Source organism: Pleurodeles waltl, chromosome 11 (assembly GCF_031143425.1).
Source record: "Pleurodeles waltl isolate 20211129_DDA chromosome 11, aPleWal1.hap1.20221129, whole genome shotgun sequence".
Lineage (NCBI taxonomy): Eukaryota > Metazoa > Chordata > Amphibia > Caudata > Salamandridae > Pleurodeles > Pleurodeles waltl.
Window position 1 is genome coordinate 26,872,099 of NC_090450.1, and position 27,893 is coordinate 26,899,991.

The following is a 27,893-nucleotide window of genomic DNA, read 5'->3' on the forward strand; positions in this document are numbered from 1 at the left end:
TCAGATATATAGTGCTGCCTTACTCCTCCCACCTTAGAAGAAAAGGAGAGTGGTTTGATGATCAAGTCCACTTTCAAGCCTAATCATGAACTCCTATAGTCAACCGACCAGACTGTATTGTTGAGGTCAGACCACATGGAAGAAGTTGATGTCAGGTCCGGCAATAGTTAATTCAAATAGTGATGGAATTCAGGTAATATAACCCCTCTACCTTCTGAAACTAAGGGAGAATTGCATACGTCATCATGGAAAGTACAGACGACAGGACAGATTTTTGTGTACATCTATAACTATAATATCACAGCCATGCCTCATCTCACCCTTATTGACCTTCCACGGAAACGTGATGCGTACCATACCCCTCTCATCACAATCTTATTAAAACACTTCAACACATCTTAACAAGTATTACTCATGCTGTACTTACCCTACTTACAATTCACAATTGCACCACCACTAACTAATGCCTTATTCAACAAATGTAGAAATAAAACGACCTGCACCTAATGACCTAGCAATGCTTTAAAAGGTGTGATACCAATCACACATTGGCAAATATTCCACCAGCCCCATGACATTCATCTAATAGTATAAGTTCAGTTCCAAACCATTTGCAAAAGGCCATCCGATTCACTCTCTCACCACTGTGTTCATCCTTTCATCCTTACCACTCACTCGAGGATTATATAGACTACATCATTACCTGTGTTTTAATACTGTTCTTTCCAAAAATGTGTGCATCTCTTTGGAGCTGCATTGTACCCATTGCCCAATATCATGTTGCTCAGACAAACATCACAAGAAAAAGTTTCAGTTAAAAAAACCAATTTGCAGTAGATTATCTTAAAGAAATGCGCTCTTAAACCAGCCACATTGATCAGTGGCCAACTAACACAAAACAAAACCTCTCCAGCAGGCAAGGCACTCACTATGCTAAGAAAACATATCCCGACCAGTTATTAAATCTTTTCTGGAAGGCTTACTTCCTCCATTTGCAGCAATTTGCTCTTCAGATTTTTGTCACTGAGTTTACAAACCACATACCTTTCTCCTGGAAAACACTGTTAAGATGACATTATGATGCATGTGCACACCATGATGGTAATCTCGGAGTGTGTTCAATTAAAAAAGTCACATTTTAAGATGACCAACGGTCCGTGACATTACAATGCATGTGCATGTCACTGCAACCAATTTAGAGTGTTTTCTCAAAGAAAACAAATTCTGAACTGGCAGCAGTTGCATGCATACAAGTCACGATGCAATGGCATCCATATTGATATAAAAATGAAAACTTTGATTTACTGTTTCAAGATGGCTGACAAACGTTTTAGAGTGCTAAAAATACATTACGTGTTATGCCGCACAGAAGAAGTAGTGACCCATTACCAGTATGAAGCTTCTAGGCCTTCTCTGAAATAATTGTAATAAATAAATACAATAAGGCAAACAGGAAGGATAGCGGGATGATAGGGAAGCAAGTGGCTGTTTGAAGGTAAAATAACAATGAGACTGGGCAGAGGGATGAGGGGGCAGCTACTGATTGTCTGGGAGAGCTGGGGCTGCTACTAGGCATACAGGGACAAAGACAGAGGTAAGCTATGTGCTCTAGTGGAAGGATGCAGCTCAGCCAATTAAAAGTGAGGACAAATAAGAAACGCTCCAGGGGTGAGACAAACACAAGAATAGGAAGGAAAGCCATCCAATATAGAGCAGGTAATTGAGATAGACAAGAAAGTTATCCAATCGTGATCAAGGGGCTGACCCTAAGTCCAATCGATCTAGTACTTAATGCAAAGATGGCGGCATTAAGCAAGAGCTGTTTGTTGCGTGACCACAACAAATTGTCTTACAATCTGAAATATTTGGTATGTCAACACAACTCTGATCCATGCCAGTTCATGCTGAAAGCAAACCATGACCTAACTTCAGATGCATTTCAATCAGATTAGATGCATTTCAAAGATTGCGTGAAAGTGGACGCCAGTGCAGTGGGCTGTGAATGACACGCCTTACCTGGTGGAAGATCAGGGCCTGGGTGATGAAGCCCCAGCTGGTGCTCGGCGCCATGTAGTGCAGGACTAGCAGCAGCACCAGCATGAAGGCGATGGTGGCCGAGGCGTAGATGGCATTGATGAGGAACATCATGATGAGGCAGCCCACAACGCCCAGGAGGCAGGTGTACCACGTAAAGTAGCGGAACGTCGGCCTAAAGGATGGAATGGAGAAGTAAGTCAGAGGCGGCTCAAAGGTCACCAACAAATGTTAACTTAGTCCTTAGAGGAGGAGAGGGAGGCATCTGCACCACAAATCATAGCGTGTAGAAGAAGCCAACCGTGGTTTGTAGTTTAATAAACTTTATTCCTGGAATTCCAAATGCAAGGCATTTGAAAGAGCAGTCAGTTTAGCACTGAATGCCAGCCTTTTGGACTAGCCAGTGCCTCTTTTGTTTTGCTATTGTTTTTGTGAGGGAGTTACCCGGCCCCTTCCAATATTTACGAAAAAAACTGGGAAAGGCAAACTATATTTTGCCCTCAGAAAGCCCACTGTACCATAATATTTCCTGGCCCTGAAGGGAACTACTTTGTGTGTAGATGTGCTCCTTTTCCAAGAGCAGAACGCTGCCACTCACAGTGAAGAAGGCCAATAGCTGAAATGGAAATGGACGATCCATTGCCAATTGCCCTAGTGGGTGCAAGAAACGTGTGAATGGCACAACAGACCAGTGGATGAAGATGTCCAGCTAAAACGCCCAGTAGGTAAGTCTCTATCTATCTATCCATCTATCCATCTATCCATCTATCCATCTCTCTATCTATCCATCTATCCATCTATCCATCTATCCATCTATCCATCTATCCATCTATCCATCTATCCATCTATCCATCTCTCTATCTCTCTATCTATCTATCTATCTATCTCTTGATAGATAGATAGATAGATAGATAGATAGATAGATAGATAGATCTAGGTATGTAGATAGATAGATAGATAGATAGATAGATAGATAGATAGATAGATCTAGGTATGTAGATAGATAGATAGATAGATAGATAGATAGATAGATCTAGGTATGTAGATAGATAGATAGATAGATAGATAGATAGATAGATAGATAGATAGATATACTCTCTCTCTTTCTTTCTTTCACTCACTCTCTCTATTACCCTCCCTCTAACACATACTAAACAACATATTGGGCCTGATTACAACTTTGGCGGAGGGGGTTAATCCGTCCCAAATGTGACGGATATCCCGCCCGCCGTATTACGAGTTCCATAGGATATAATGGACTTGTAATACGGCGGGCGGGATATCCGTCACATTTGGGACGGATTAACCCCCTCTGCCAAAGTTGTTATCAGGCCCATCAAAATTTACAAATAGTTGGTGAAGGCGCGGTATTGGGCTGAAGCTTAATATAAAGAAGGATATATATTTTTTTTTATGATCTTACATTCTACATCCTATGAACACACCTACGAAAAGCAATATAAACAGCTCTAAATCGTCATCTGTTTATTAAATTGACCTGTTCTTAATTTTAAATACTGGTATAATCCAGTTAGGCAGCACAGAACATCTCCTGAGCAGTGTGTTAATTTGTGGGCTGCTTTTGTTTTCTGAACCACCGAAGAATAAATCACTGGCAATATTTTCCAATTTAAGGAGTGTATAATGTCAGATAAGTGGTACCTCATGAGCAAAGTATTTTTGGTTTCCATTCCCTTAGAAGACATGCCAGATGAACCCACTTTTCCCTTGTTTTTTCATGTATTTATCATTTGTTCTTAGTAAAGTAACATACAAATATTTGAGTTTAACATATGCCTAACCCTCAGTATGGATAGTAAATTTGAAGTATGATTGATAATGTTCACCACAGACTTAAAATGAGGACCCTCAAAAATAACTCCTCATTTTTCACCTGCATGGCTTATGAAATAAAACCATCAAATTCAAAACAAATACCTGGTTATAAGCAATCATAACTTTCATTTCATTTACTAATACACAAGTTCATGAAATAATGTTTTGCTTGTACATCTGAACTGGCTTTTGATTAAATCCAGATTAAGCTATTTGACTTTAAACTGGTTATGAAAGTTTATTTAGTTTTTAGCCAAAAAACAGTATCTGGATTTTGACCAAACGTGGTCCCATTCCTATTAGAAGCTATAGTTGGTGAACTTTCTGGGGAGCATTCCGGCCCTGTGGTATTCTACTACTTAAAGAGGTAATTAGGAACCATGACAAGGCTGCTATTAAAAGGCCCTTGTGTTAACAAACTTCCTCCAGCCCCCTGGCTTACGTTTGTCATTGACGTTTTTGGAGAGAATCAACAGCCTTTCTAACAGAAGTGAAGGACAAAGTTACAAAAGTAAGTGATGCATAAAAAAGCATAGGACATGGAGAGGGGTCACATAAGGGATGGGAGTGTCTAGCATTTGATGGGGGGGCATGGATGCAGACATCACAATGAAAAACATTAAACATGTCAATAAGGTGGAACATGCTTACCGGGCTTTGTTTGTAGAGTTTATGGGTGAGGGGATCCCTATGCTGGTGGGTGAGCAGATATCGGAGAAGGGACCAAGAAGCTTGAAAGATCACCAATCAGGAAGGGTGTCTGGGAATCTGGAAACAGTAAGGACTTGAGGAGGGATGCTCCACAATAGTTAGCGGTGGTGATGACAAGTGAGCATTTGGGAGAGGTACTAAGGGAATGAATATTTTTTCTGTGCCCTGTTTGTAGCCGACAACCTTCCTACTTGACACTGGAGGAGTGAGATAGGTGATGCTCGGTGTAAACTAAATAATGCTCAGGCGTGAAGTTTATAATCTCGTCAGAGTGAGAATGTACACAAGTAAAGCCCAACCATTAGGCTGTTAACAGAGTCCAACCTATTTGTTACTTACCTATCCGGGATTTAGCCTTAAGCTCCGTAACACATGACGTAGCCGACTACATCTCTTTAAAGAAAACTTTTGTATGTATTTATAATAATATAGCATGAATTAGCTATGAATCAACAGAGCGCTATACATTATGCAAGGGTTTGGAAGACAATCTTGTAGCTCAAGTGGGGATTGTACAAATACATTTCACATTTTAGGCACAAGGAGATTAAGTGATTTTTCCCAGAGTCACATGATGTTTGCTCTAGGGGCCCTGCGTCCACAGGTTCTAGAGGGAGCCTCTAGGCCACATCTCCTCACAGCTTATCTGCTGATGGTACCCAAAAACATGGCAGGTACTTACCAGAAGGAGCAAGCAGAGGGAAACATGCTGGTTTCACAGGGTTAGCATGCAATCCCAAAGCCATGTAATGCAGAACATATTGTACTGTATTCACTTCATCAAATACTGTGAACACCATTAGAAACCATCACCCAAGAAGAGACAGTCACCAACATCTCCCATCAGGCATAGCAGGCCACCATTTAATACTGATGCTACCAAGGCACAGTCACTTTCAGTAAAACAGGGACAGTCACAGTTAACCCCATGAGAGACAGTGACACCCATAATGCACATTCACCTCACCAGACACAGTCAACACAGCCAGGCAAAGCACCTCCCGTTTAGCTCAGTCTGACCCAGCAGGCAAAGTCACCCCAACCAAGTCCCTCATATATTTCAGGTTAATTCACGTCCATCGGGCAAAATCGTCACAGTGACCCAAATCAGATCTGAGCACCATCTACCAAACCCATCCCCAGAGCAATGCGTAAAATCTCCAACCATCACCCTATCCATCCAATGAATCCTAGTTATGTTCACTACGGGGAGACATACATTTTGACTTAAAAGGTATTATCCATTCTGTAGCTCCCTAGCCAAGACCAAAGATCCTGTATTCTAAGGAAAGTGAATGTTAAATGTTTAATGTCCACGTAAAACAAGACTATGGTAGCAACAGAACCTATTTAGGAGAAAATAAACCAGGACGTATAATGCTGCAGCAAGATTTGCTAGAGTAGATTAAAAAGTGGTGGTGCTAAAACACACCTCTGCTGAACTCTCCAAACCTCTGGCATCTTTACAGCAGGCACATAGCTACTTGTACATGCTATCATTAGGCAGGTGTTACTGTGTAGTCAGTTTAAAGCATCCAATAATGTTTCAGGGGAACGCAAGGCTCACATTTTTGCTCTTAGCAGGGACCGGTCGATTGGATCCAAGGATGATTTGGAGTGTATGAAAGAGTCTAGTTGTGGCTTTATTTTCCTGAGGGCAGAGCTTCATCAGACCCTTGGAGAAAAAGTCACATGCTTTAGTTTAAATTCTGTTTAGGAAAAGTGTAAATCTTGGTCACCTTGGTACTCTTTGAAACATGGTGAAAGAAGGCACTGATGAAAATTACTCCCAGGAATTAGCATGGCTTGAGCTTTGTAATTCAAGGGATTGTACAGTCTCACTTTTCAAAAATAGAAATGAAGAAGGGGGGCTGCCATGTGTCAGGTACACGCCCAGTGCTTATTGGAAGTCAACACATTGACCTTGACATAGATGTCTGCTATTGGGTGCATATAATAAAAATGTTGCACATGACCAACCAGCTTTGGTCAGTTTCAGGGAGAAGATAGGATCTTCAAAGTCACATCCTGCTAAATATTTTCAGGTATCAGTTGAAGTTCTTGACTGTTCAGTTCCTGTTGCCCATCAAACTAATTGTTCAAAGGGATACCGAGAGATCAATTCAAATTTCGGAAACTCTAAAGTTGACCTCAGTTAGTTCCGTTACCATCTCAACAAGCTGGCAATATATTTCACCATTTACACCCTTTAACATCAACTACATCATTATACTTTCACAGTGAACATTTTACGCTTTTTTTTAAATGAGTGTTCCAAATTCTTGCCTGCTTTCGCGTTATCACTGTTATCCAGAGATAAGCTTCCGGATGCTTCTGTTCAATCTATTTTCAAATAATAAGACATCGAGCCTCTTGATCAAACTAGCAAAAAAATGTCTTCGATTTAAATGCCAAGCGAGAACCAAAAGAGGAGCCAGAGTTCGCAGAATTGGCAGGGGAAAAAAACTGTTGTGTAATAAATCTATGGATTTTATGTAGTTTTGTATATTGATGATATTTATAATAATTTAATTAATAGTTGAGATCGGATGATGGTCATCTGTAGAGGCCACTGCAAGACATTAGAGAAGTGGTCACTCTCAGCTCAAACAAGCATTGAAAAATGGGCGTGGCTCTCAAAAAGAGATCTCACTGATGAAGGTGAAATCAAGGTAGAGCTCCTGTAAGACCATTAGAAGGTGTCACCCAGAACATCCCCTCCAATATATCCATTTGCCAGAAGATAATTATTATTTAACAAAAAAAGGCAAAAGAGTCTGAGCTCTTCTATCTAATACCTGCTTCTGAATCACCAGGTTTAATTAGAATCCTTTATGTAGGGTTAAAGACAATTAAACAAGTTATTCTAGCATTTAAATGTCCAGTGATAATGTGAATTGTACCAGGAACAAGAGGATCCATTTTGTTAATCAAAACTTCCAACTTTTCCATAACCAGCAACAAATATTGTTTCAATGCTTACCCGAGAGGGGAAGTGAATATGCAGTGTTACTAGGTCCAAGGTACACCATAACTATAATTTCAAAGATAGATTAAGAACAGTTGATACTGGAGTCATCAAGGCAGCAATTGCATGGGTCATTGGACAATTTACCACACTTGATTAAGTACAAAAGTTGGCATGTATTGATTACCCAGTCGTTAGCAGACTCCTATACTGAGGAATGTGGTGCATGAAAGCAGTCTCCACCTTCTGAGTCATCACTCAAATATTCAAGGGGTTCACTAGTCTCAACCCTATAGGACAACCATTCGAGCTCAATTGCAACACCAAGAAAGTCACCCATTGGTACCATTTTAGCCTCCGGAGGCACACTCGCCTCATAACACTTGGTCAGCCCTATCCAGTCCTCGCTAAGTTCCCTTCCAGCCATAAGTGTTCAATCCACCAGCGAAAGGGGGTACAGCTGTGTAGGCAGTGGGGATAATTGTGCAAGGACAGAGAGCTGAGACACATTGAACCAAGAGACTTAGCAGGCTAGAAGTTTACTGACCACAGTACTCATTGGCAGCACTAGTGGCACAGCGGATATCCTTAGTCACTGGACGGTGACTACCCTCCTCTTGGCAGCAGCCGCTTCAACGCTGGACAAACAGGGGGTACAGCAAATCCTTACATACCTTTTGCATGAAGAAGCTGCAGCAAGACATTCTGTGCTGCAATCTCCTCTGCAGCACCCTCCAAGGACTTCTGTGCCTGGGCCAACATCCAGCATTAGAATGCACCAGTACTGGCACATTCTGCAGTACAGAGAGAGACAGCACTGGTCACTGAAAGCAGTGTCAGGGAGCGCGTCGTCAGAGGCCACACATTGCATATTTTGCACATTGTGATTTTGAGGGGACAAGCTGCTTATTTCTGAACTCTCTGCTTAGCAACAGGCACCCAGCCAAGCTAATGCATTCAGCAGCAGGTGGCATGCAGCTAATGCTATACACTTAGCACTGCAGGTACCACACTGCACCTGTAATCATTTACCATTAACACTGGGATGCAACTGCTGGCATGTCTAGTTAGTCGAAACATAAAGTTCTATGCGGAAAGTCTTGCAGGCTCTCTTTCTGGTACCCAGTATGATGATTAAACCCTAGGGTACCTAGCATTATCCTAGCAGGCCTTGACTCTGGAGTGGAGCTCATTTCCTTCATTTTGTGTGCAGCTCGGGATGCAACACTAGATCTCTCAAGATTTTTTGTTTCAAACACAGAAAAGTAAGGGCTTGATTTAGAACTCGACGGACGGGTTACTCCGTTACAACGCTGATGGATATCCCATCCGCCGAAATCTAAATCCCATTCTGTCATAAGGGATTTCGATTTCGGCAGACGGGATATTCGGCACCTATGTGACGAGTAACCCGTTTGCCGAGTTCTAAAGCAGGCTGTAATCTTCCTGATTTGATTGGATGGAAGCATGAATCCCCACATGCCGATGTACACTATGTTGATAAAAAACTTCTCTAGTATGGAAAAGATGGGCTGACAGGGTGACCTCGCACTCCATCTCATTATGATCACTGGTTCCAATCTTGGGCTTTCGTGTGATAACCTGATTGCATTCTAGATCTTGTAGTCTCGTTTTGCTTTGATTGTCCTAACTGGTCTAACAGACTTGAAGGTGATCACTTGAGGGCTGGAGGTCCAGACTGTAAACAATGTTCTTGGTGACAGAGTGACACAACCACAATAACACTGAGAGTTTGGAGACTTATGAGTGTCAAGTAATGGTGGTTGCTTGATTCATCCATAAAATGAATCCTAACTCAATAGAGTACATATGCACTACTGCCCTGTTGTTTAAGAAATGGGTGTGTAGAGTGCAACAAGTGGAGTTATTTTAGAACAAAGCACTAGGTGTTATCTCAGCAATCTTGGCTTAGAATGGAAATTCTCTTCAATAATTGCTTTGCATTTTAGAGACAGCTTCTCTTAAAGTGCAATTATTTAAAAACAATGTGTGCAATAGGAGTTTCAGAATAAGGCAATTGAAAATTGTTCATAAGTCAAGAAATAAAAGCGAAAACTATAGACTACCTGCTGGCACAGCAAGGTTAGGAGAATGTTTTAGGCCTTTCCTATGTAGCAACATATGGACCAGTATTCGCCTAATGCAGATCTAGCTGGAAATAACTGACTGCTGAACAGTAAATGGGAGCCCAAGGGGAGGATTTGAAATGTTTACAGTGAAGCAGGTAATTCTTTAATATAGGGTATAGGTGACCCTGGAAGTTATATGCATTGAGTTTATTTCTCAATTGCAGGAGGTTCAGAGCAGTTTTAATGTTGATGTTGTTCCTGAGTTTGTAGATGGAGAAGTCCTACCAATGTTGTTTCCCATCATGCTCAGTGTCAGTCACGACAAATTTGGTCATATCAGTACCCTGTACTACATTTTGCGAGTGAGCCTGATCACTGCGAGGAGGTGTCAGGGGGATCTCCGCCCCAAAACTTTTTTTTTTTTAAAGCAAGTATTGTCCGTCATACAACACATTTTTTCTTATCGAACCTTACCCAATCACTGAATGGATGAATGGAGGACAGGGCTGCATGGCTCATGGGATAAATTGCTGGATAGTGTAGAGCGGGGGATGAAATAAATAAAGACGTGGAGTTATGTGGAGCAGACGGTCGCAATATATGGATCAAAGGGGGGGGGGGCTCTAGTTTTCATTTTAGCTTCGACATTAAAACATCACATCCTCAAACACTGCCATCAATAATCATTATAAAAATTATCGCGCCTTGAGACCCTACCGGGTGAGTAGTGCGCTTATGAAATTATTTGATTGATTTGATTGATTGAAACACGCATAATCCTGAATGTATTTAATGCGGTGCACTGATTTAACACCTCAAAAAATTAAACACAAAGCATTAAGCTTTGTTCTAAACCTGAAGAGAGAATGAAATAACCATGTACACAAAAAGCTTGCATCAATCCCGGCTTCTACTTGATATATATATTACCCAGTGGCGCTTGCCACTGGGTAGTTACAGTCACGTCTGCATTTCCATAGGATATTACTTTTTTGGTTTTCCTATATCATTCTTGGCAAAACTTTCCAAAAAAATGCTCTTATTTTAGTTTTGTTTTGGAAAGTTTCAACGTGATCCATCAAGCGGAGACTGAGAAAAAGGTAGGTCCCAAATAGCAAAATCTCCATGCAATTTTCCTATGGATTTTTTTAACAGAATTACAGCCAAAACGGCAGAATAGAATTAAACCAAATTTGACAGAAAGCTGGATCTTGGTCCAGAAAGCATGCTTTGTGTGATCTGGTGTAATATCTTCATTTTGAGAAATGAGGGTAGAAAAATATTTGTATCTATGAATGGCTGGGTTTGAAGGACTCTCTCAAGAGTCCCGCAAGCTCAACTTAAATAAAATAGAGTGTTTAGATTGGCTGAGGGGGATTTTTCCCTTCGGTAATCTCACTCCTGCAGGAGTGAAGGGGCAGCGGGAGAAAGCACTCTGGTTGGCTCGCTGCAACACAAACAAAAATGTTGCGGTGGCCATTACAGAACTTGGGGACGTAGTCCCATGTCCTGAAAATGTAAAAACAAAAAAACAAAAAAAAGATATAAAGGTGTATGGTAGGGATACCCTGCCCCTCTAGCGCCCTGTAGCCCTATGGCCAAAATGTTTGGGGTTCTTTATGTCCCAGTCATGCAGTACTCCTTCAGGATTGCTTAAAAAAAATGGCAGGCACCATTTTGTTTTTAATAAATATGACCCAGGGGGTGGGACAGGGCCCGGAGGTCAATGTATACTATTATTTAGGGAGGGGGGGTGCGTGGGCTCCCCTATCCTGAGTCCAGTAAGTCCTTGGGGATCCCATACCCCGGGACCCGACATATTACTAAACGGGGAGAGTGGGAATAACCCCCCTCGACAAGCCTCTACAAGGCCCACAGACTAAGTAATAAGTAAGGTGATGGGGTATGTGGATCCCCCTCCCAATGCTTCAGTAGGACCCCACCATGCTCTGCTTATAACCTCACATATAACACTCATGACATGCTCTGTGACATGATTGATAACATCCCTGCAACATCTGAAATGACATTATTGATGTTAAGACTGTGCATTGCTAGGGGGTGAATTTTACTTTAGAGCGTGAGTTATTGTTACTTGAGATAATGAGGCAACTAGGACTAGTGAATTTCAGTGTTTTTTTAGGTTAAAACAAATATGTTCTCACTGAGATGTTTACCTAAGTACTAACTCTAACATTACTTTACTTTACACCTTTGTTTTTTTCAGTAAATATATATATTTGTATATATATATATATATATATATATATATATATATACACACATATACATACATATAATTTTGTATTCATAAAAGAGATACAGTTATTCATGCATATTTGTGAAGTAAGATTTACGGAATATGTGCACCACACTTCAATGAACATGTATTTATGCAAAGGCACAAATGTCATTAACCTCATGTATATTGATTAATTATCAAACATACAAGTTCCTCCTGTGGCCTGGACTTGGGAAGCTCTGACACAGATCTAGATATAGGCCCTCATTACGACCCTGTCGGTCGGTGGTAAAGTGGCAGTAAGACCGCAAACAAGCCGGCGGAAAAAAATGGAATTATCATGGTCATCCGCCACTTCACCATTCCGACCGCCATGGCGGTGATGATCGCTGGGCTGGAGATTGCGGTCTCCAGCCCGACAGCCGACACTACACCGCCAACGGTATCAGGACCCTGCATACCACCATGGATTTCAGGTGATTGGGAACCGCCATGAGATCCTTGGCGGTAGGCACTATCAGTGCCAGGGAATTCCACCCCCGCTACCCCCCCACACCCCCTGCCCCCCTGCCACCCCTCAAAGGTGGCACAACCCCCCTCCCCACCCTCACCCCAACTTGCACATTTACACATATACACACCCCTACACGCACACACCCCCAACATGCACATACATGCACCCCTACACGCACACATACATCGCGACACATACAAACAGACATGCACACCGACCGACCCGCACACATTTCCCATACACACACCACCCCCGCACGCATACACGCACTCACACACCCCCTCTACACACTCACACGCATACCTCCATGCACGCACACAACACACATCACCCCCCAACCCTCTCCCCTAACGGACGATCAACTTACCTTGTCCATTGGCCCTCCGGGAGAGGACGGGATCCATGGGGGCAGCTCCGCCACCAGCACACTGTCACCAGAACACCGCCACACCGAATCATGGGACGTGATTCTGTGGGCGGTGTTCTGTTGACGTGGCGGTGGAGGTTGAGCAGCCTCCACTTTCCCGCCGACCGCCAGTATGGCTGCTGGCGGCTTTCCGTACGGAAAAGGACGGAGGGCTGCCAGCGGTCATAATACGCTGCGCGGAAGACCGCCACCACTGGCGGTCTCCAGCATGGCGGTACCTCGGCGGTCTTGCGAAAGGACCTCCGAGGTCGTAATGAGGGCCATAGTTCTAATAAATTACTGAGATGGGTAAAAGCTGGTGAGATAGTCTCAGCCCTGAGATTGGGAAAAAGTTGCAGAGAGTCACACACTTGGGGATCAAAGCACTGGTTGGCTTTGTATCAAACTTGACTTGTTCTTTTTATGGCCAGAATGAATTATCTGAGACGGGTACATCCTCAAGACAGTGTATACCCTTTATATTACATTACACCTGCAGGCCATAGAAGATAGAACAAACAACACTTCTACCAACTAAGAGGCATCCAGACAGTCTAGACATGTGTAATAAAAATAAATTAGTAAATTGTCAGCACTGAAACTACAAGCCACAGGATCTAAAACTATCTGAAACGAAAGTTTGAAAAAAAACTCACGTAAAGAATTTGTTGTTCTAAAAGCGCTTGTGAAGACAAAGAGATTGGCACTTAATGTGGAATCAATACTTGTTACTGTTCCTGTCTTAAGGAGAAGGAGCCCTGGGTTCCTGCAGTCCATGTGGAATGAGGAGTGGGGTTGTGGAGGGGCAGCAGAGACAGGCTTCATAGCTAGCTCAACCCAACCAGGAGTGAGATCCTAAGGGAGGGGTCGTCTAACTTCACAAAGAGAACCCACCACCACTTCCGGTACACTTTTATGGGGAGGGGTCACTGGAGACAGGGAAGTAGCTTTAATTATTTGGGGTACGCGTGTTATGACCTCCAAGTATCACAAAGACAACCTGTTGTTCCCTCAAGTGCACGCCTAATCAGTAATTATAATAGCCTTGTAGCCTAGGCTGTACTGGGCTATGCGGGTCATTAAAGGCCCGCTGCAGCATTAAAGGGTCCAAGCCAAAAGCAAGGGCCTTTAACAAGGGAGTGGGCCTTTAATGGCCGGTATAGCCCAGCTACGACGGGCTATTAAAACATTCTACCCCTGGAGGGCAGAATGTTCTAATTAGTAAAACAAAGACCTCACAGAGCCCAGACGGGGAGGGCGGTTGAAATCCCCTCGGGCTCCGTAAGGCTTTGTTCACAGCACCAGCTGTGAAAGAAAAACATTTGGAATGTTGATGCTCCCGGCCTCTGGAATCCCAGAGCATTCCATTGTCTTCCGTGGAGCGCTCAACCTTCTAGTGCAGTGGTTCCCAACCTGTGGTCCGGGGACCCTGGGGTTCCGCAAAGCCTTCTCAGGGGGTCCGTGAGAGCATAGAAAATGAAAACATATTAACAAATATTGACACATTAGGTCCCCAGCTTCCACTAATGACTCAGACGGGGGTCCCCAGATTCCCATGATGATTCAGTGGGGGTCCCTGGGTTCCATTAATGTTAAAGTGGGGGTCCACAGAAATCAAAAGGTTGGAAACCACTGTTCTAGTGTTCACATTTATAGTACACGCTGGGGCCGGAAGTGTTCCTCAGAAGTCTGCAGCTGGCGGGGATGAAGGTCGGGAGCTGAATACCAAGGCTGCATAGTCTTGATTCCACTTCCTGCCTCTTTCATGCACCACACCACTCTCCCTTCCCCTTTATCTGACTCTAGCGGGTACTTTTTTTCATGCCCGCTTTCTCCTTTTATCATTTTTTTTCTGTCTTTCTCTTTTTCCTTCTTTCCCATTTGTATTTTTTCTCTTTTCCACTCGCGTCTAAGTATGAGAAGTAAAACTAAATGCTGGTCCTCAAAACTTAGGGTTGGTGGGCCCCACTGGGAACCTCTGGCTCAATTGAAACACTGTTCCTTAGGGGAGGGGGTCACTGGGGATGAGGAATGACTGTGATTATGGGGTGGGGGAGGTGAGTGAAGTCTTGTGCTTCGTCCTGCTACCATAGAAAGAAGTGTTGCAGCCTGAAGTACACTCCTAACGGGCAGAGTCATTAGAGGGGGGGGGGGGGGTTATAGCGTGCCTCTTTTACACTGAGGCCGAACCAACTAGAAATTCAATCCTAAGGTAGACAGGGTCACCGTACTGTCCCAAACCATCTGAGTAGAGTGGATGGGGGGGACCAGCAGCGAGAACCAACCAGAATTGCACTTCTAAGGGGTCATTGGGGGGTGGGGAATGAGGCATGGTAGTGTACTGGTGATCCTTCCCCACCCGAAGGACCCTACTGTGGAAGGGGTGAACTTAAGATGGCAATGAGTGGTAGCTACGCTATGTAATATCAGTGATGTATCAGTCACATTGATTGAGACATCACCTGAAGAACATTGTAATGCAGCGAACTAAATTCCGTTTGATGAACACTCTCCAAGGCACTCGTGTACATGAATAAAGTTCTTATCCTTAGTTTTTCAAGTAACAAATCCTCTTGTATTTATAGCATCTTGTATTTATTGCATCATTTCTTCAATTCCATCCAACTCAGCCAACACGTGTTTCGTCATGCGAACAATCCTCGCTTCTACTTCAACAAGGCTCCATTACAAATGTTTATGGATCTCTAGTTCCACAAGTAGTCGCAAACTCTTCGTACTTCTGTCATTGTGATATTATTCCATAGATGTAGTGTTCCAATATTTTAATGCTTGGTATAACTCCTTACTTCTCAATCTCAGTGCCGAAATACTTTGAAGAAATGATGCAATAAATACAAGATGCAATAAATCTGGTGAGATGTACGTTGCTCCCAGACAATGAACAAAAGGCTCTAGGTATGTGTAGGTAGATTCTTCCCTTGACAGGATAGTTTTGGGGTACAGTGCCCAGTCCCTTCCTGAGCTTAAAAGGATGCATTCTCTGTCGCTGGTAAATGAGGCTATCACATAGGCCTGCCTCCTCTTTGTCTCTCTAGTCAGGCTGGCACCAAACCCAGAGGGAGTAAAGGAACTGACTAGAACTGGTTTAGGTGGGGGACCAAGACTTGCCCTCCATCAACATGCTGGAACCGGACATTAAGGTGGACCCCACAAACCTCTCCAGAGACCTGTGATGATAAGGACTGCCCTGCTGTCTGAAGCCTTAAGGAAGACTGGACCTGCTTGGTTTGAGCCTAGGACTCCAGAAGTGACTCCTTCATCCTCAGTTGCATGACCTCTTGTTTGAGCTACAGGAGACAACAAGCACCCAGGACCCTGCAATTGCCAGGCTGACCAACCCTCAACGTCCATATTGAAACCATGGAGTGCAATCACTCGCTGCATTCTGCAGATGGGTCTCTGTCTAGCTTCGCAATGCAGGCCAGGTTGCCACGTGCAATGTGAAGGACAGACTGTCAGCTACAAACAGCTTGACCACCTATTACCAAGGTTTCCAGCGCAGACACACGTTTGCTGCTGCCTGGGGGCACCACATTAACTTTAACAGGGCACACCAACCAGTTCTGCATCTGGAGCACCCATTGAAGGATGCGCAATGGACCAGACCAGGGCAGTGCACCTTTTACATAATTCAGACCCTGGTGCTAACACTTGACATTTTTACATGTGAACAGTTGCCTGTCTGTAGAGTCTGTAAGCTAGAAAGCTTTTCAGGAAGAAATCAAGCTTAAGCTTTCAAATGGGGTGGAGGTTTTCTGTGGCTGCCCACACATGTCTCATTTATAAAGATAAAAAAGCAAATCATCAAACAGGCTATTGATATTTGACTAGACTAGCACATTCTGCTATTGAGTACCTGACGCTGACCAAAAGCCTGACACCTAAGCAAAGTAGTAATAAACTTTTAGGAGAGACCCTATTGCCTTATCTTGTATTTTGTTTTGACACCATTGATAGACATTCAGATGTTTTTCAGTTTGTAAGCAGTCTAAAGATGTCAGACTTTCACCATTGTGTTCTGCGTTAATTGCTTTGTTTGTGTACTATTCTGCTCAAGATGTATCCCTCTACAAATTCATACCTCGCCTGCACTGCCCTCTATTGTGAGGTCTTGTGTACTGCATCTGAGACAAATCTCTAAGAAGAAGGAGCATAGTTGTTTGACCTCAGCTGCTGCAGGGGGGTCAAGTAAAGGTAAGAAGGTTTGGATAAACTCTGCAAGCGACAGCATGGAGAGCCATATGGCACTGGGGAGAAACAACAGTGCCAAACACTGACACTGCCAGTCCTTTGCACCTACACCAGGTCCTGGGGGAAAAAGCCCGATATGGCTGTCATCCACTCCCTGCAGAGGAAAGCTATTTGAGACTAGACACATCCTCTTTTGAAATAGGACTCTGGCCCAATATTTGACTTGGCCCCTGATCCTGAAAACCGGCTGTGTACTTTCCAATGACAGTTATGCATGGGGCAGGGACTGCTGCACAGCTCTTTGAATCTCTTCAGTGGAGCACTCCCTCCCAGAACACCACTCCCTGTCTGTGGAGGTCAGAGACATCAGCTGGCAGGACCAAGGGAACAGTGAAAAATAAGCTGGAATTAAATTTAGAAAACTATGATTGCAAACAGATGCGCACAGCTACCAGCGGAGCGATTCAACAGCACTACCAACAAGCATTGTAAAAGGCAGTAGGTCTGCGCGGGTCCCACTTTTGGCTTTGTCAGTGCTTCTTTTATTCTGTCAAGTTTTTTCCAAAACTGTATTGTTGGGGGAGCTCCCAGGCCCTCAGCGATCTAAAAGGGAAAAAAAAGCATGGCTCAAAAGATAAATATTTCTTGGTCTCAAAAAGTCCTTATTGCCATAGTAGTGCCAGGCACTTAAGGGAACTTTTATGTGTGTGGATGTACTCCTTGTGAATGGGCAGAATGTTGCCACTTGAAAGTAACACTAGACTGAATTTAAGCGCTATGAAGGAGCTCCAACAAGGCATAACTACAAGCTGTCTTCTTCACCCACCCCCAGCTCTCATGAGAGCTAGAAGAATAGTTCAGTGGGTTGGGTGACTGCAGCAGAGATGTGTAAATGCAAACTTTCACTTGTCAGATAGCTCTTAATAACGAGGATTAGGCTGTTTCCAAGTGTTTCTACTTTGGCATAGAATAGAGTTTTGCAGAGTCCTCAGATGAGCCTTGAAGTACAAGTTGTGCTCCGCTGCTTATCAAGTCTAGAATCCAGAGGGGAGGGTTCAGTCAAAGCCTCCTCCACTGCGGTGGTAACTCCCAGCAGCTGTGTGCTGTGAGATGAATTGTGTAATGTTGGAGCACTCCTGCCAATCACCGCTGGCAACTGGTCCAGCGATAACAGGAGCAGCAGAGATTAAACAGACCATGCTACCCATTCTCTCACGACAGCAGAGTCCCGTGTGCCTCCCATGCAATGAGGCCTTGAGCATGGGCTGTCCAGCAGACCTTATTCTCAACTTGTACACAACTTGAAGAGCTCCTTGATACAGTCGTGGCTTGCGGGGATTCTTGGGGGCGAGGTGGCGCGTGGTGGGGAGGGCCTAATAATTAATAACATAAAAAAATAATAACATTTTTTTAAACGTACTCCCGCTTCAGTGCCACACGCCGCTCCTCTGCTGCACACAGGCACAGACTCCCAACCTACCCTGCGGCCAATCCTGATGCTGCTCAAAGCAACATCGGGATTGGCTGGGAGCATCCAGCCAGGGCTCTCCCAGGCAGACTGGGAGCCTGTGCAGGCTCTCTCCAGCCCGGCAACTCTGTGGCTGGACTGCAGACAGCCCTCTGCACATGTGTGTATGGCGGGCCCGACACGGCCGGCCAAACACACATGCGCTCTGAGAGGAGTACACAGTGCACTCCCCTCTGCTCATCACTCCCAGTGTCCCACCCCTTTCACAAGGAAGGGATAATAAACATAGTTTATTATCCCTTTCTTGTGAAAGGATTTGCAGCAGTTACTGTTGGTGGAGGGGGCAACTCTCCTCCGCCCTTATGGAGGTGCCACCTCTGCCTTGATGACTGGGTCTGGAAGGGAACCAGGAGGCTGAAAGGGCAGCAAATTTAGTTAACTGCATAGGGAACCGATCTGTGTGGCTGTCCAGTCAGTCAAACAAAATTTGAGCTAGTTAACGGCACAGTGAAATGACCTTTAACAGAGCTCAGCAGGTGAGGCAGCTCAGCTGGTAAGTAGTTCCAGCTTAAGAGTCCCGTAAGAGAGCTCTGATGGTAAAACAGCAGCTCACCTAGTCATCTGCATGATGAAAAGGTTGCTAGAAGAGTTCAGATGGTCATGAGACAGCAAAGCTACCTACCTAGAAGTGGTGTGTGTGTGAGGGAGACTAAATGGTCATGCAGATGCTAAGCTAGTTAGCTACTTAGTGAAATGGTCCATGACAGAGTTCAGCTGGTAAAGCAGCTAAGCTGGTAAGTAGTTCCAGATTAAGGGGAATGCAAGAGAGCTCTGATGGTAAAACAGCAGCTCACATAGTTAGCTACAGGGTTAAAAGGTTGCTAGAAGAGTCCAGGTGGTGATGAGACAGGGAAGCTACCTATCCTGAAGTGGTATGTGTAAGGGAGACTAGAGGAAAAACTAGTTAGTTACAAAGTGAAGTGGTCCGTGACAGAGTTCAGCTGACGAAGAAGCCAGGAAGCTAAACAACTGCGTGGTAAAGGAGTCTGTAATAGATCCCAGATGGTAAAAAGCACAAAAACTAGTTAACTGCATGCAAAGAGGTCTGTGAGGGAGTTCATTTGGTGAAGCTGCAGAGGAGCCAGTCAGTTCCCCAGTGTGGGAATTTGAGATGGTGAAGAGACAGCATCGCTTGTTAACTGAATGGTGAAGTGGTCTGTTAAATGGCAAGGTGGCAGTAAAGCTAGTTAACTACTCAATGAAGTGGTCGGTGATGGAGTTCAGCTACTGGAGCTTATGGGGTGATAGTTAGCTCCATACTGATGTAAACTATAAGGGACTTCAGACGGTGAAGTGGGACTGAAGCTAGTTAACAACTTAGTAAGGGTTCAGTGACGTAGCCTAGACCAGTGGTTCCCAACCTTTTGACTTCTGTGGACCCACACTTTATCATTACTGGATCCCAGGGACCCCCACTGAATCATTATTGGAATCCAGGGCCCCCCACTAAGTCATTAATGAAAGCTGGAGACCTGATTTGTCAATACTATTTCATTTTCTAAGCTGTTGCGGACCCCTTGAGGAGGCTTTGTCGATCCCCAGGGGTCCCTGGACCACAGGTTTGGAACCATTGGCCGACATCCTGAAGCAACAACGTAGCTATTTAACTGCATGGTAAAGTGGTGTGTGGCCGAGATCAGTTAGTGATATAGTTGGGGATCCAGTTAGCACCATGGCAAAGTGGTCTGTGAGGTATCCTATATGTTGAAGCATCATGAAAGCTAGTTAATGGGAAGGTGAAGGGGTGTGTGAGGTATCCCAGATGCTCAAGCAGAAGAAAAGCTCCTTAAGTGAATGGAGAAGTGATCTGTGCTCAGCTGGTAAAGCGGGTGGTTAGTTAGCTTTCTGCTTGGTGAAGGGGTCTGTGAGGGAGTACAGCTTAAGAAGCAGCTGATGAGCTGGATCGTTCCATGGATAGTGGTCTGTGAGCGAACTCGCTGACGCATCAGGAGCTGTGTAGTTCCAAGAATGGTTAAATGGTCTGTGACTGGTCCTACCTGACTCATCATCTTGGGAGACACTCATTGGCGCAGAAGCTTGAGGTATACCTCAGCCGGTTGCATGGCACAAAGCTGGATCAATAAACTGTTCTTTCTTCCTATTAATTATTCCATGAAAACATCACACATGACTGCCAAGCAGTCACTAAGCCAATAATGACAAACAAGCACTGAAAAAGCCAATAGATTGCAGCTCCATAAAGCTGCGCTATTGGCTTTGCCACTGCCTGTTTATTTGAAGCAGGGCGGGGAGAGGGCGAAGGAGATGAGGGGAGAAGGGAATAAAAAAAAGAGTGCTCAGTGAACACAAAAAAGGAAACAAAGTAGTCAGGAGCATAAATATTGGAAGCAAGTTACCCAGTAGCACTTTGCAGCTGTCAGGCCCCTTGTAAATATATAAATAAATTAATGAACAAATGTAGGGTGGGGTGGGGTGGGGAGAATCGGGAAATGACACTACAGGAAAACTGCACTGGGGCAGAGAGAAAACTTGCAATGAGCACATGAGAAAGGACACACATGCAAGCCCAAGGAGTGCTAAATGGAAAATAATTGCTAAAGTCAATAGGTCTCCCCATTTGGCTTTACCAATGCTTTTTTATTATGCTACTCACCATGCAAGCCTGCTTCTTTCCTGAAAAAAGGGGGCAAGTGCAAGGGTTATGCATTAATTACAGACATGGGTACATTAATCCCAGCATGCAGAGTGCTGTTGGCTAAAAGGCGTGCACCAGATAAGAATGTCAAACATAACATGGGGCCGTTTGGCAGCGATAAAAAGCCCATTCACAGCCACCTCCTCCCCCACACCCGCCATAAAGGAGCCACCGACAATGCGCAGCTGGTGGTAGTGCATCTATTGAAATAAACAGCGGTCTTAGCAGACCAGAAAAACCCTATTTTACTGTGTGAGTCTGGAAATTGCGGTCTAGCCAAGCGGAGAGAACAGAGTGCATAATAGTATCTCCTGCTGGCAGATGCAGAAGGGGAGAGTAGGCGAGGCGGCTGCATGGTCGTTCACTGGGTAACATTCAGTATCAGTGCGCATGCTGTGCGAATGCATTTACTTGGGTGAGGAACGGTGCAGGTGGGAAAGCGGGGATGGCGAACAGCAGAAAACTCCTGGAGGAATCCTGAGACAACACAGTCACACACCAGGGGCCCGATTCACAAAGGTAATTTAGACCTGAATTCGAACTTTAGACCTGAATCCTAATATTAGACCTAGACCTAGACCTGAAGTCTAACTTTAGACCTGAATTTTAACATCAGACCTAGAACCGAAGTCTAACTTTAGTCCTGAAGTCTAACTTCAGACCTGAAGTCCAACTTTAGACCTAGACCTGAAGTCTAACTTTAGACCTAGACCTGAATTCTAACTTTAGGCCTGAATTCTAATATTAGACCTAGACCTGAGGTCTAACTTTAGACCTGATTTTTAACTTTAGACCTAGACCTGGAGTCCAATTTTAGACCTGAATTCTAACTTTAGACCTAGACCCGAAATCTAAATTCAGATCTGAGGTCTAATTTGAGCTTTATGAATCAGGACCCAAAATAATTAGCCATTCTGGTTACCTCATAGTTGTTATTTAAACTCGATAATTAGAATAGCTCAGTGTACATCATAACATTTGTTAGCAAATGCAACTTCATGTTACACAAAAAAAGACACCCCTAATAAAAAAAAAGTGATGGCAAATGAATTTATAAACTGGTGAGGCATAAATACCCACCCTGATTTCCACATTAATGTCAAAATGATCACCACAAGTCCTTTTAGCTGACTGGAAGGGTTGCTCCCTAGAGAAACCCTTTGTATAAATTGGACAAAACATTACATTTTAGAGCATAATTTTCGTAATCAGGGTAAAACCCATAAATTGCTAAGAGGGGGATTTATGAGAACACCCTCCAGGGATGGCAGAGTTCACCTTCAACAACTTCGACAAATAGTGTCAAAGTTCGTTTTTCAGTTCAATTCCCATAAAAACTATTTAAATGCCAAACCATTAGAGCCGTTTAAAAAAGTGGTCATACAATTTCACATTGCCTCTAAGTTTTAAAATTCATCTAGCACTGTTCTTCACTTGTGCATTCCCTTTCTTTTTGATTGTTCCTTCCTGGCCCTTCCAAGTAGACTCACAGCCTAAGGTGTGTCTGGGGATCTACTTGGGGCTCACACAGAACTAAGGCTGTGCACAGAAAAGGAAGACATGTTTTAGATGCTCCTGCAGCTGTCACGGTGCTCGAGTTGGAATCCTTGCAGGTTAGAACCGATGACACTGTTTGTCATCGTTCCAAACAGTGACATCAATTTACCTGTTGAACTGTTACCACGCCTCTGCAAAGTTTGGCAAATTCTTTCAACTTGCACCGGTAGTGAAGTTTTCCTCTTTCCATTTCTTATCCATGTAGACATTTTCATACAGGGCCTTTGAGCCAGGGAGCAGTTTCGCTTTGTTTTAATTTATTTATTGCTTTTGGAAGAGAATGTGTGACCTGTGTATGCAACAAATGGTGGGAGCACTGTGTCTGATGATACATTTGGAATGCCGAGGGCAGACTGACTGATTTGAAGGCTGCAGTCGGAATTTAAAGCGAAAAGTAGCCAGAATCCATGTACAGCTGACTTGTGGAGGCCCCCTGTCATTGGTTATCCTATAGTCTTATATGCTATTACCCAGAATCCTCCTCTTGCTTAACATAATAGGCCCCATGCTCCCAGTTTCATGGCCTGAGTACGTGGAGCCCACCTTCTTTGACACCTGCTCAGAGGCAAACTTCTTAATTAGTAGATTGCAGATAAGTTTCCAGGATCCATTTTGATGGCTCTAACACAGAGGTGTCCTAATCCAGAGAAGAATTGCTTTAAGGTAGGACATATACACAAGAATGAATCAAGTGACTGATTGAGCCTGGCGGTGTAGAGGTCTTGACACTAACTAGTGACAGGATGAGTCCAGCTACAATCTCACATAAACGCCACCCAGTGGTGTAACAAAGGCCTCTGCAGCCCCTGTGGTGTGGGAGGCCCTCGAGCTCCAGGGGGACCCCTCAGCACAATACCCGGGCCTGAGAGTTCCTGAATGAGTCCGGAGGGTGGCCCCTCCAAGTACTTTGCAGAGGGGTCCCCTCAAGTTTTGTTAGGCCACTGACCCCACCATTTTTGGGAAGAAGGATTCTTCAGTTTCCGACCTTCCTCCCCCTCCTCTGACACTCATCAGGACTCAGCAGAGGACAGAGACAAGTTTCCAAAAAGAGAAGAGGCTCCACATCTACGAAATGAGCCACTGTGGCTTGACTGGACTTGGGGGCAAGTATCTTCTCTGTGGGTCAAAGCGATTCTATGAAATGGATGATAAATTCATTAACTGTCCCAACAAGGGATTGGAAAACACTGTTCCTCAAATGTATAAAGCACATTCAGGACCCAACTCGCCTCTTAATACACTGGGCATTTCTGTGGTGGTTGGGAGCCCTTGGCTGCTGGTTCTGAAAGTTCATGGCCAACTTCTTTCACATTCCGCAGCTCCCCAAGGTGAATTGCAGCAGGCATGGAGGGGCTTCAAGAGAGGGAGAGAGAGGGAGTTGGGCAGGCTCGAGCATTTTTCCCAGGGCTGCTTTTAGTTCCCTAGTTCAGCCTGAGCACATAGAAGATAACAAAGTACTACGCCTTCTCACCATTTTAGCAAGATCATTTTCATTCTAATAGAAACCAGCCGAGACCAACAAGGTCAGTCAAGCGATTCAATCTCCGTGAGTTTATATGTCAAATTGCAATGATGAAGTATGTTACATCATAGTATTTACATTTTGAGGACCTTATTGGTGTACAATGATGTTGAAAAGCATAAGAGCATTAAAGACCCTCATTTCGGAGCACCCTTGTATAGTAATGGGGTATTCTTGCTGATACCGGTATCGTAGCACAACAGCACCCCCAGAACGCGCACTGTCTGCTTTGCACTGGCTTTCTGCCAGCCTTTTCGTGCCTGTGATACGGCCATGGAAAAACTGGTGGAAAGTAGAGTCGTGAAGTCAGCGCTGCGGTGGCTGACCAACAATATGACTGCCGTCAGCCCGCCAGGAACCAGGTACCTGGTGGTGACAGCGGTCTTTTGGCCGTCTTTCCTGCTGAGGTGGTAATGTGGTAGTCGGACTACCTGGAGTGAGGCGGTTGGACCGTCACCACAAAGCTGGCGGGCTCATGACTTTCAGCCTCGTAATCAGGCCCAGAGTATCTAACTTATATATTTGGCAACATTTGCTAAAAATTATTTATTGACATTTACGGAAGTACTATATGTTGGACCGTGTATTTTATGGTATTTTGATAAGATCTCTTAGGCACTTCCCCAGTAAGTGAGCACGATTTGCAGGCATACTCTTTCTGTAACTAGGATACATTAAAAATACTTCTCAGAAAATCTAAAGAATAAGCTCCTCATGCCATCAGAAGAAAACTAGAATCATGGTCCCAGAAGTACTAAGCCCTTTAGCATAACTAGAGTATTTGTGACTGCCAAACAAATATTTTCATTTTAGGAGTTAGTAAAGTTTTACTGGTTATCAAATCGTAATTCGGGAGGGCCATGTTGTGAGGGCCCCATCAAAATTGCGACTAAAAACCAGACGCATAAGTGGTCTGCATCCACAATTCTAGTCAGAAACCTTTAAAAAGTTACTGCCTCCCAACTTGGGGTTGTAATCCATTTGCTAATTGGAAGGGATCAGTTTAGGGGTCCTTCCCCTTCGTGAATAGAGTTGGCTTTTTCGGGTGGGAGTAAGCAGTGGTCCACTAGGTCCTGTTTGCTGGTCTCACAAAGAAGGAAACCATATTTTGTGACCTGAGACTTAATGTACCTGGCCCGTGGTTTGATCATTTTTTCGTAGGAAACCGTAGACGGATATCACTGTGCTTGAAAACAAAAAAAAAACAACAACAAAAAACAAGGGCCTCGTGTGAAATTTGTATTTTAACAAAATTGGTCATAAATTGCGCACCAAATTTTTGGAAATAGAAAATAATTTTGCAAAGTGAACTATGTATCACTAGGCCAGTACATGAAATTCTGAATAATATGGGGGTCACAATCCACCCTACCTCATAAAATATTCATGAGGTAGGTCACAAATTGCTACTCCTTATGATCGGATGCCATCACAGGTATGGTGATCTGATGGAGGTCAGCAGGGCACCTTGACTGTGATCACATTTAAATGAACTATACATTTTTTTTTTTAATGCAGCCTGTTTTCCTTAAGGAAAACAGGCTTTATTTCAAAAGAAACATTTAATTTTTTTTAAGCTTGTTTTTTGATTTGCAACAAGCTTTTTTATATATTTATACAAAGAGGAAGGCGTCCTGAGAGGACCACTTCTCTTTTGTGAATGATGTACCACCACAACTCTGGAGTCCACAACTTTTCAATGTTTAACGCCTGGATTTCAGTCCCTAAACATTGATACATACCATGACGAATACATATTTGGAAGGGGAAACGTTAGCATTATTCTTCCAAACAGCTTTTTGTTAAGCCTCTCTAAACCTTTCTTGCGATTCAGTAACATTGTAAAATGCTTTTAGTACAATAAAAAAAAGGCCTTTTGCTGTCAAAAACCCTGTAATTTGCGAATTGCAGTCTTCACTAGAGCAAAATGTATCTATAGATCTGGCCACTAAATATCATACTCATGTTTAAAAAATATTATTTAAATATTGAACATTTTTAAATTCAGTATAATTCCAAAAACGCTTCTACCCAGATAGAAAATCATTAATTCTTATTTTGTTGTTCTGGTTGCAAATTTCTTTTGACAAGTGTTTTTTCTGCAGCGCTCCGAGGCAGGCAAAAGGAATCAGTTGGCGCTACAGAAGGCATCCAATTACACCACAATATCATTTAAACCTGTTTGCCCATCTGAAATAAAGAATGAGATAGAATAAACTCCCACTCCAAGGGGCAAGGGACAGGCTGTACCTGCAAAACGAACATAAACAAAAAGTCCCCATCTCACTGCGTGTTTCTTACCGGAAGCTGCCAATAGTTTGATATTAATACACGCCCCCCCCTCCCGGCCCCCTCCGCCCAGCCTTCCGTCTCCCACTGTAACGCGGCTCAATGAAAACATCCATTAGGCAGGACTGAGCTCTGGCAATTACCATTTCAATCAGCGTCCCCCACTGTCATTAATGCACCCAGCTGAGGAAAAACTGCACTCAGAGCCGGGGTGGGCTCCTCCGTCTGCAGGAGGGGCGAGGGGACAAAGAGTGGGGAGAGAGTCGGTGGAGGGGGTGGGGGGCGGTAAGAGATGGGGGGCGAGAAAGGGGAGCCAAACAAGGCGGTTAGAAGGGAGAGAGTGATGGGCAGAGATGAGAGGCTGGGCAGAAGGCATGGGTGAGGAGACCAGGAAGGGGAGGGGCACATATGCCAACTTTTTGAAGATGTGATGAGAGTCATTTGTCACTAAATTAAGGGTCAAGGCTTCATTTTAGATTGCAATGTCCTGGGAAAAATTAATATTTTAGGAGGGCCACAGAGCAACCTTTTCATATTTGTAGGAAAAATGCCATGCAAATGAGTCTAGGCGGGGCCAGCTTTCGAACTGGGGCGCCCGGTGCGATAGTCTTTTTAGAAGCCCTTCCCCAAAGACCTCCTTCCCCATGAATTCCCTCACTACCACTCTCCAACAATGTCCATCACTCAGCCTCTCTCTGGCATAAATTTCCTTTTTTATAGCACTACTCACAGTTCACTCACACTCAGTTCTGTGATCTGCACGTACGCGTTCTTTGCACCAGGCGCATTCACCCTCTGGGCTACTTCAGGATGAGTCAGAGCGGCCTCTCACCAGTAGAAACATTCATCACTAGAGTTATCCTGATATTTTTATTGTTGCCTAAAAAATGCTGGACACAAGGATATGATTGGGTGGGGAGGAGGGGAGGAATGGGCGGGTGGGGGCGTTGGAGTTAGCTGCAGAATCCCAACAATTACCCTGACACATGATGTTGAAATACTTTATAGACAAGCAAGGCACATAAAAGGGGCTTAAGAGGCAGTGGAAAGGAATGCGGATCCGTAGAGTTACTAAGTTAGAGAAAGCGCATTATTTTGGGAAATAGCTAGGGGTGGGCGGTGAACTCTGCTTCGCTCGCGGAGTTTGCAGAGTTTTTCCCGCTCTGCGCTCCATGTAGAGCGCAGACTTCCGAAAAACTCTGCGTAGTGGAGCGAGTTTTTTCCTCGCTTGCACTCGTCAACGGTGAGTTGGCGAGCAGGGGCAAGGAAAATCTTACTCAAGACCACCTCCCGGCGAGATTTCTCAACGTGAGCGGTCGCACTATGGT

General features: G+C 44.1%; 1 protein-coding gene across 1 annotated transcript in view; it reads right to left on the reverse strand.

Annotated features, from left to right (window-relative positions):
• Nucleotides 1–27,893, reverse strand: part of LOC138265281 (solute carrier family 12 member 9-like) — a 452,520-nt gene that overhangs the window by 23,192 nt on the left and 401,435 nt on the right. The window contains exon 10 of the mRNA XM_069212880.1: nt 2,017–2,209. Within this exon, the coding sequence (XP_069068981.1) occupies nt 2,017–2,209 (193 nt within the window). The remainder of the gene's footprint in view (nt 1–2,016; nt 2,210–27,893) is intronic.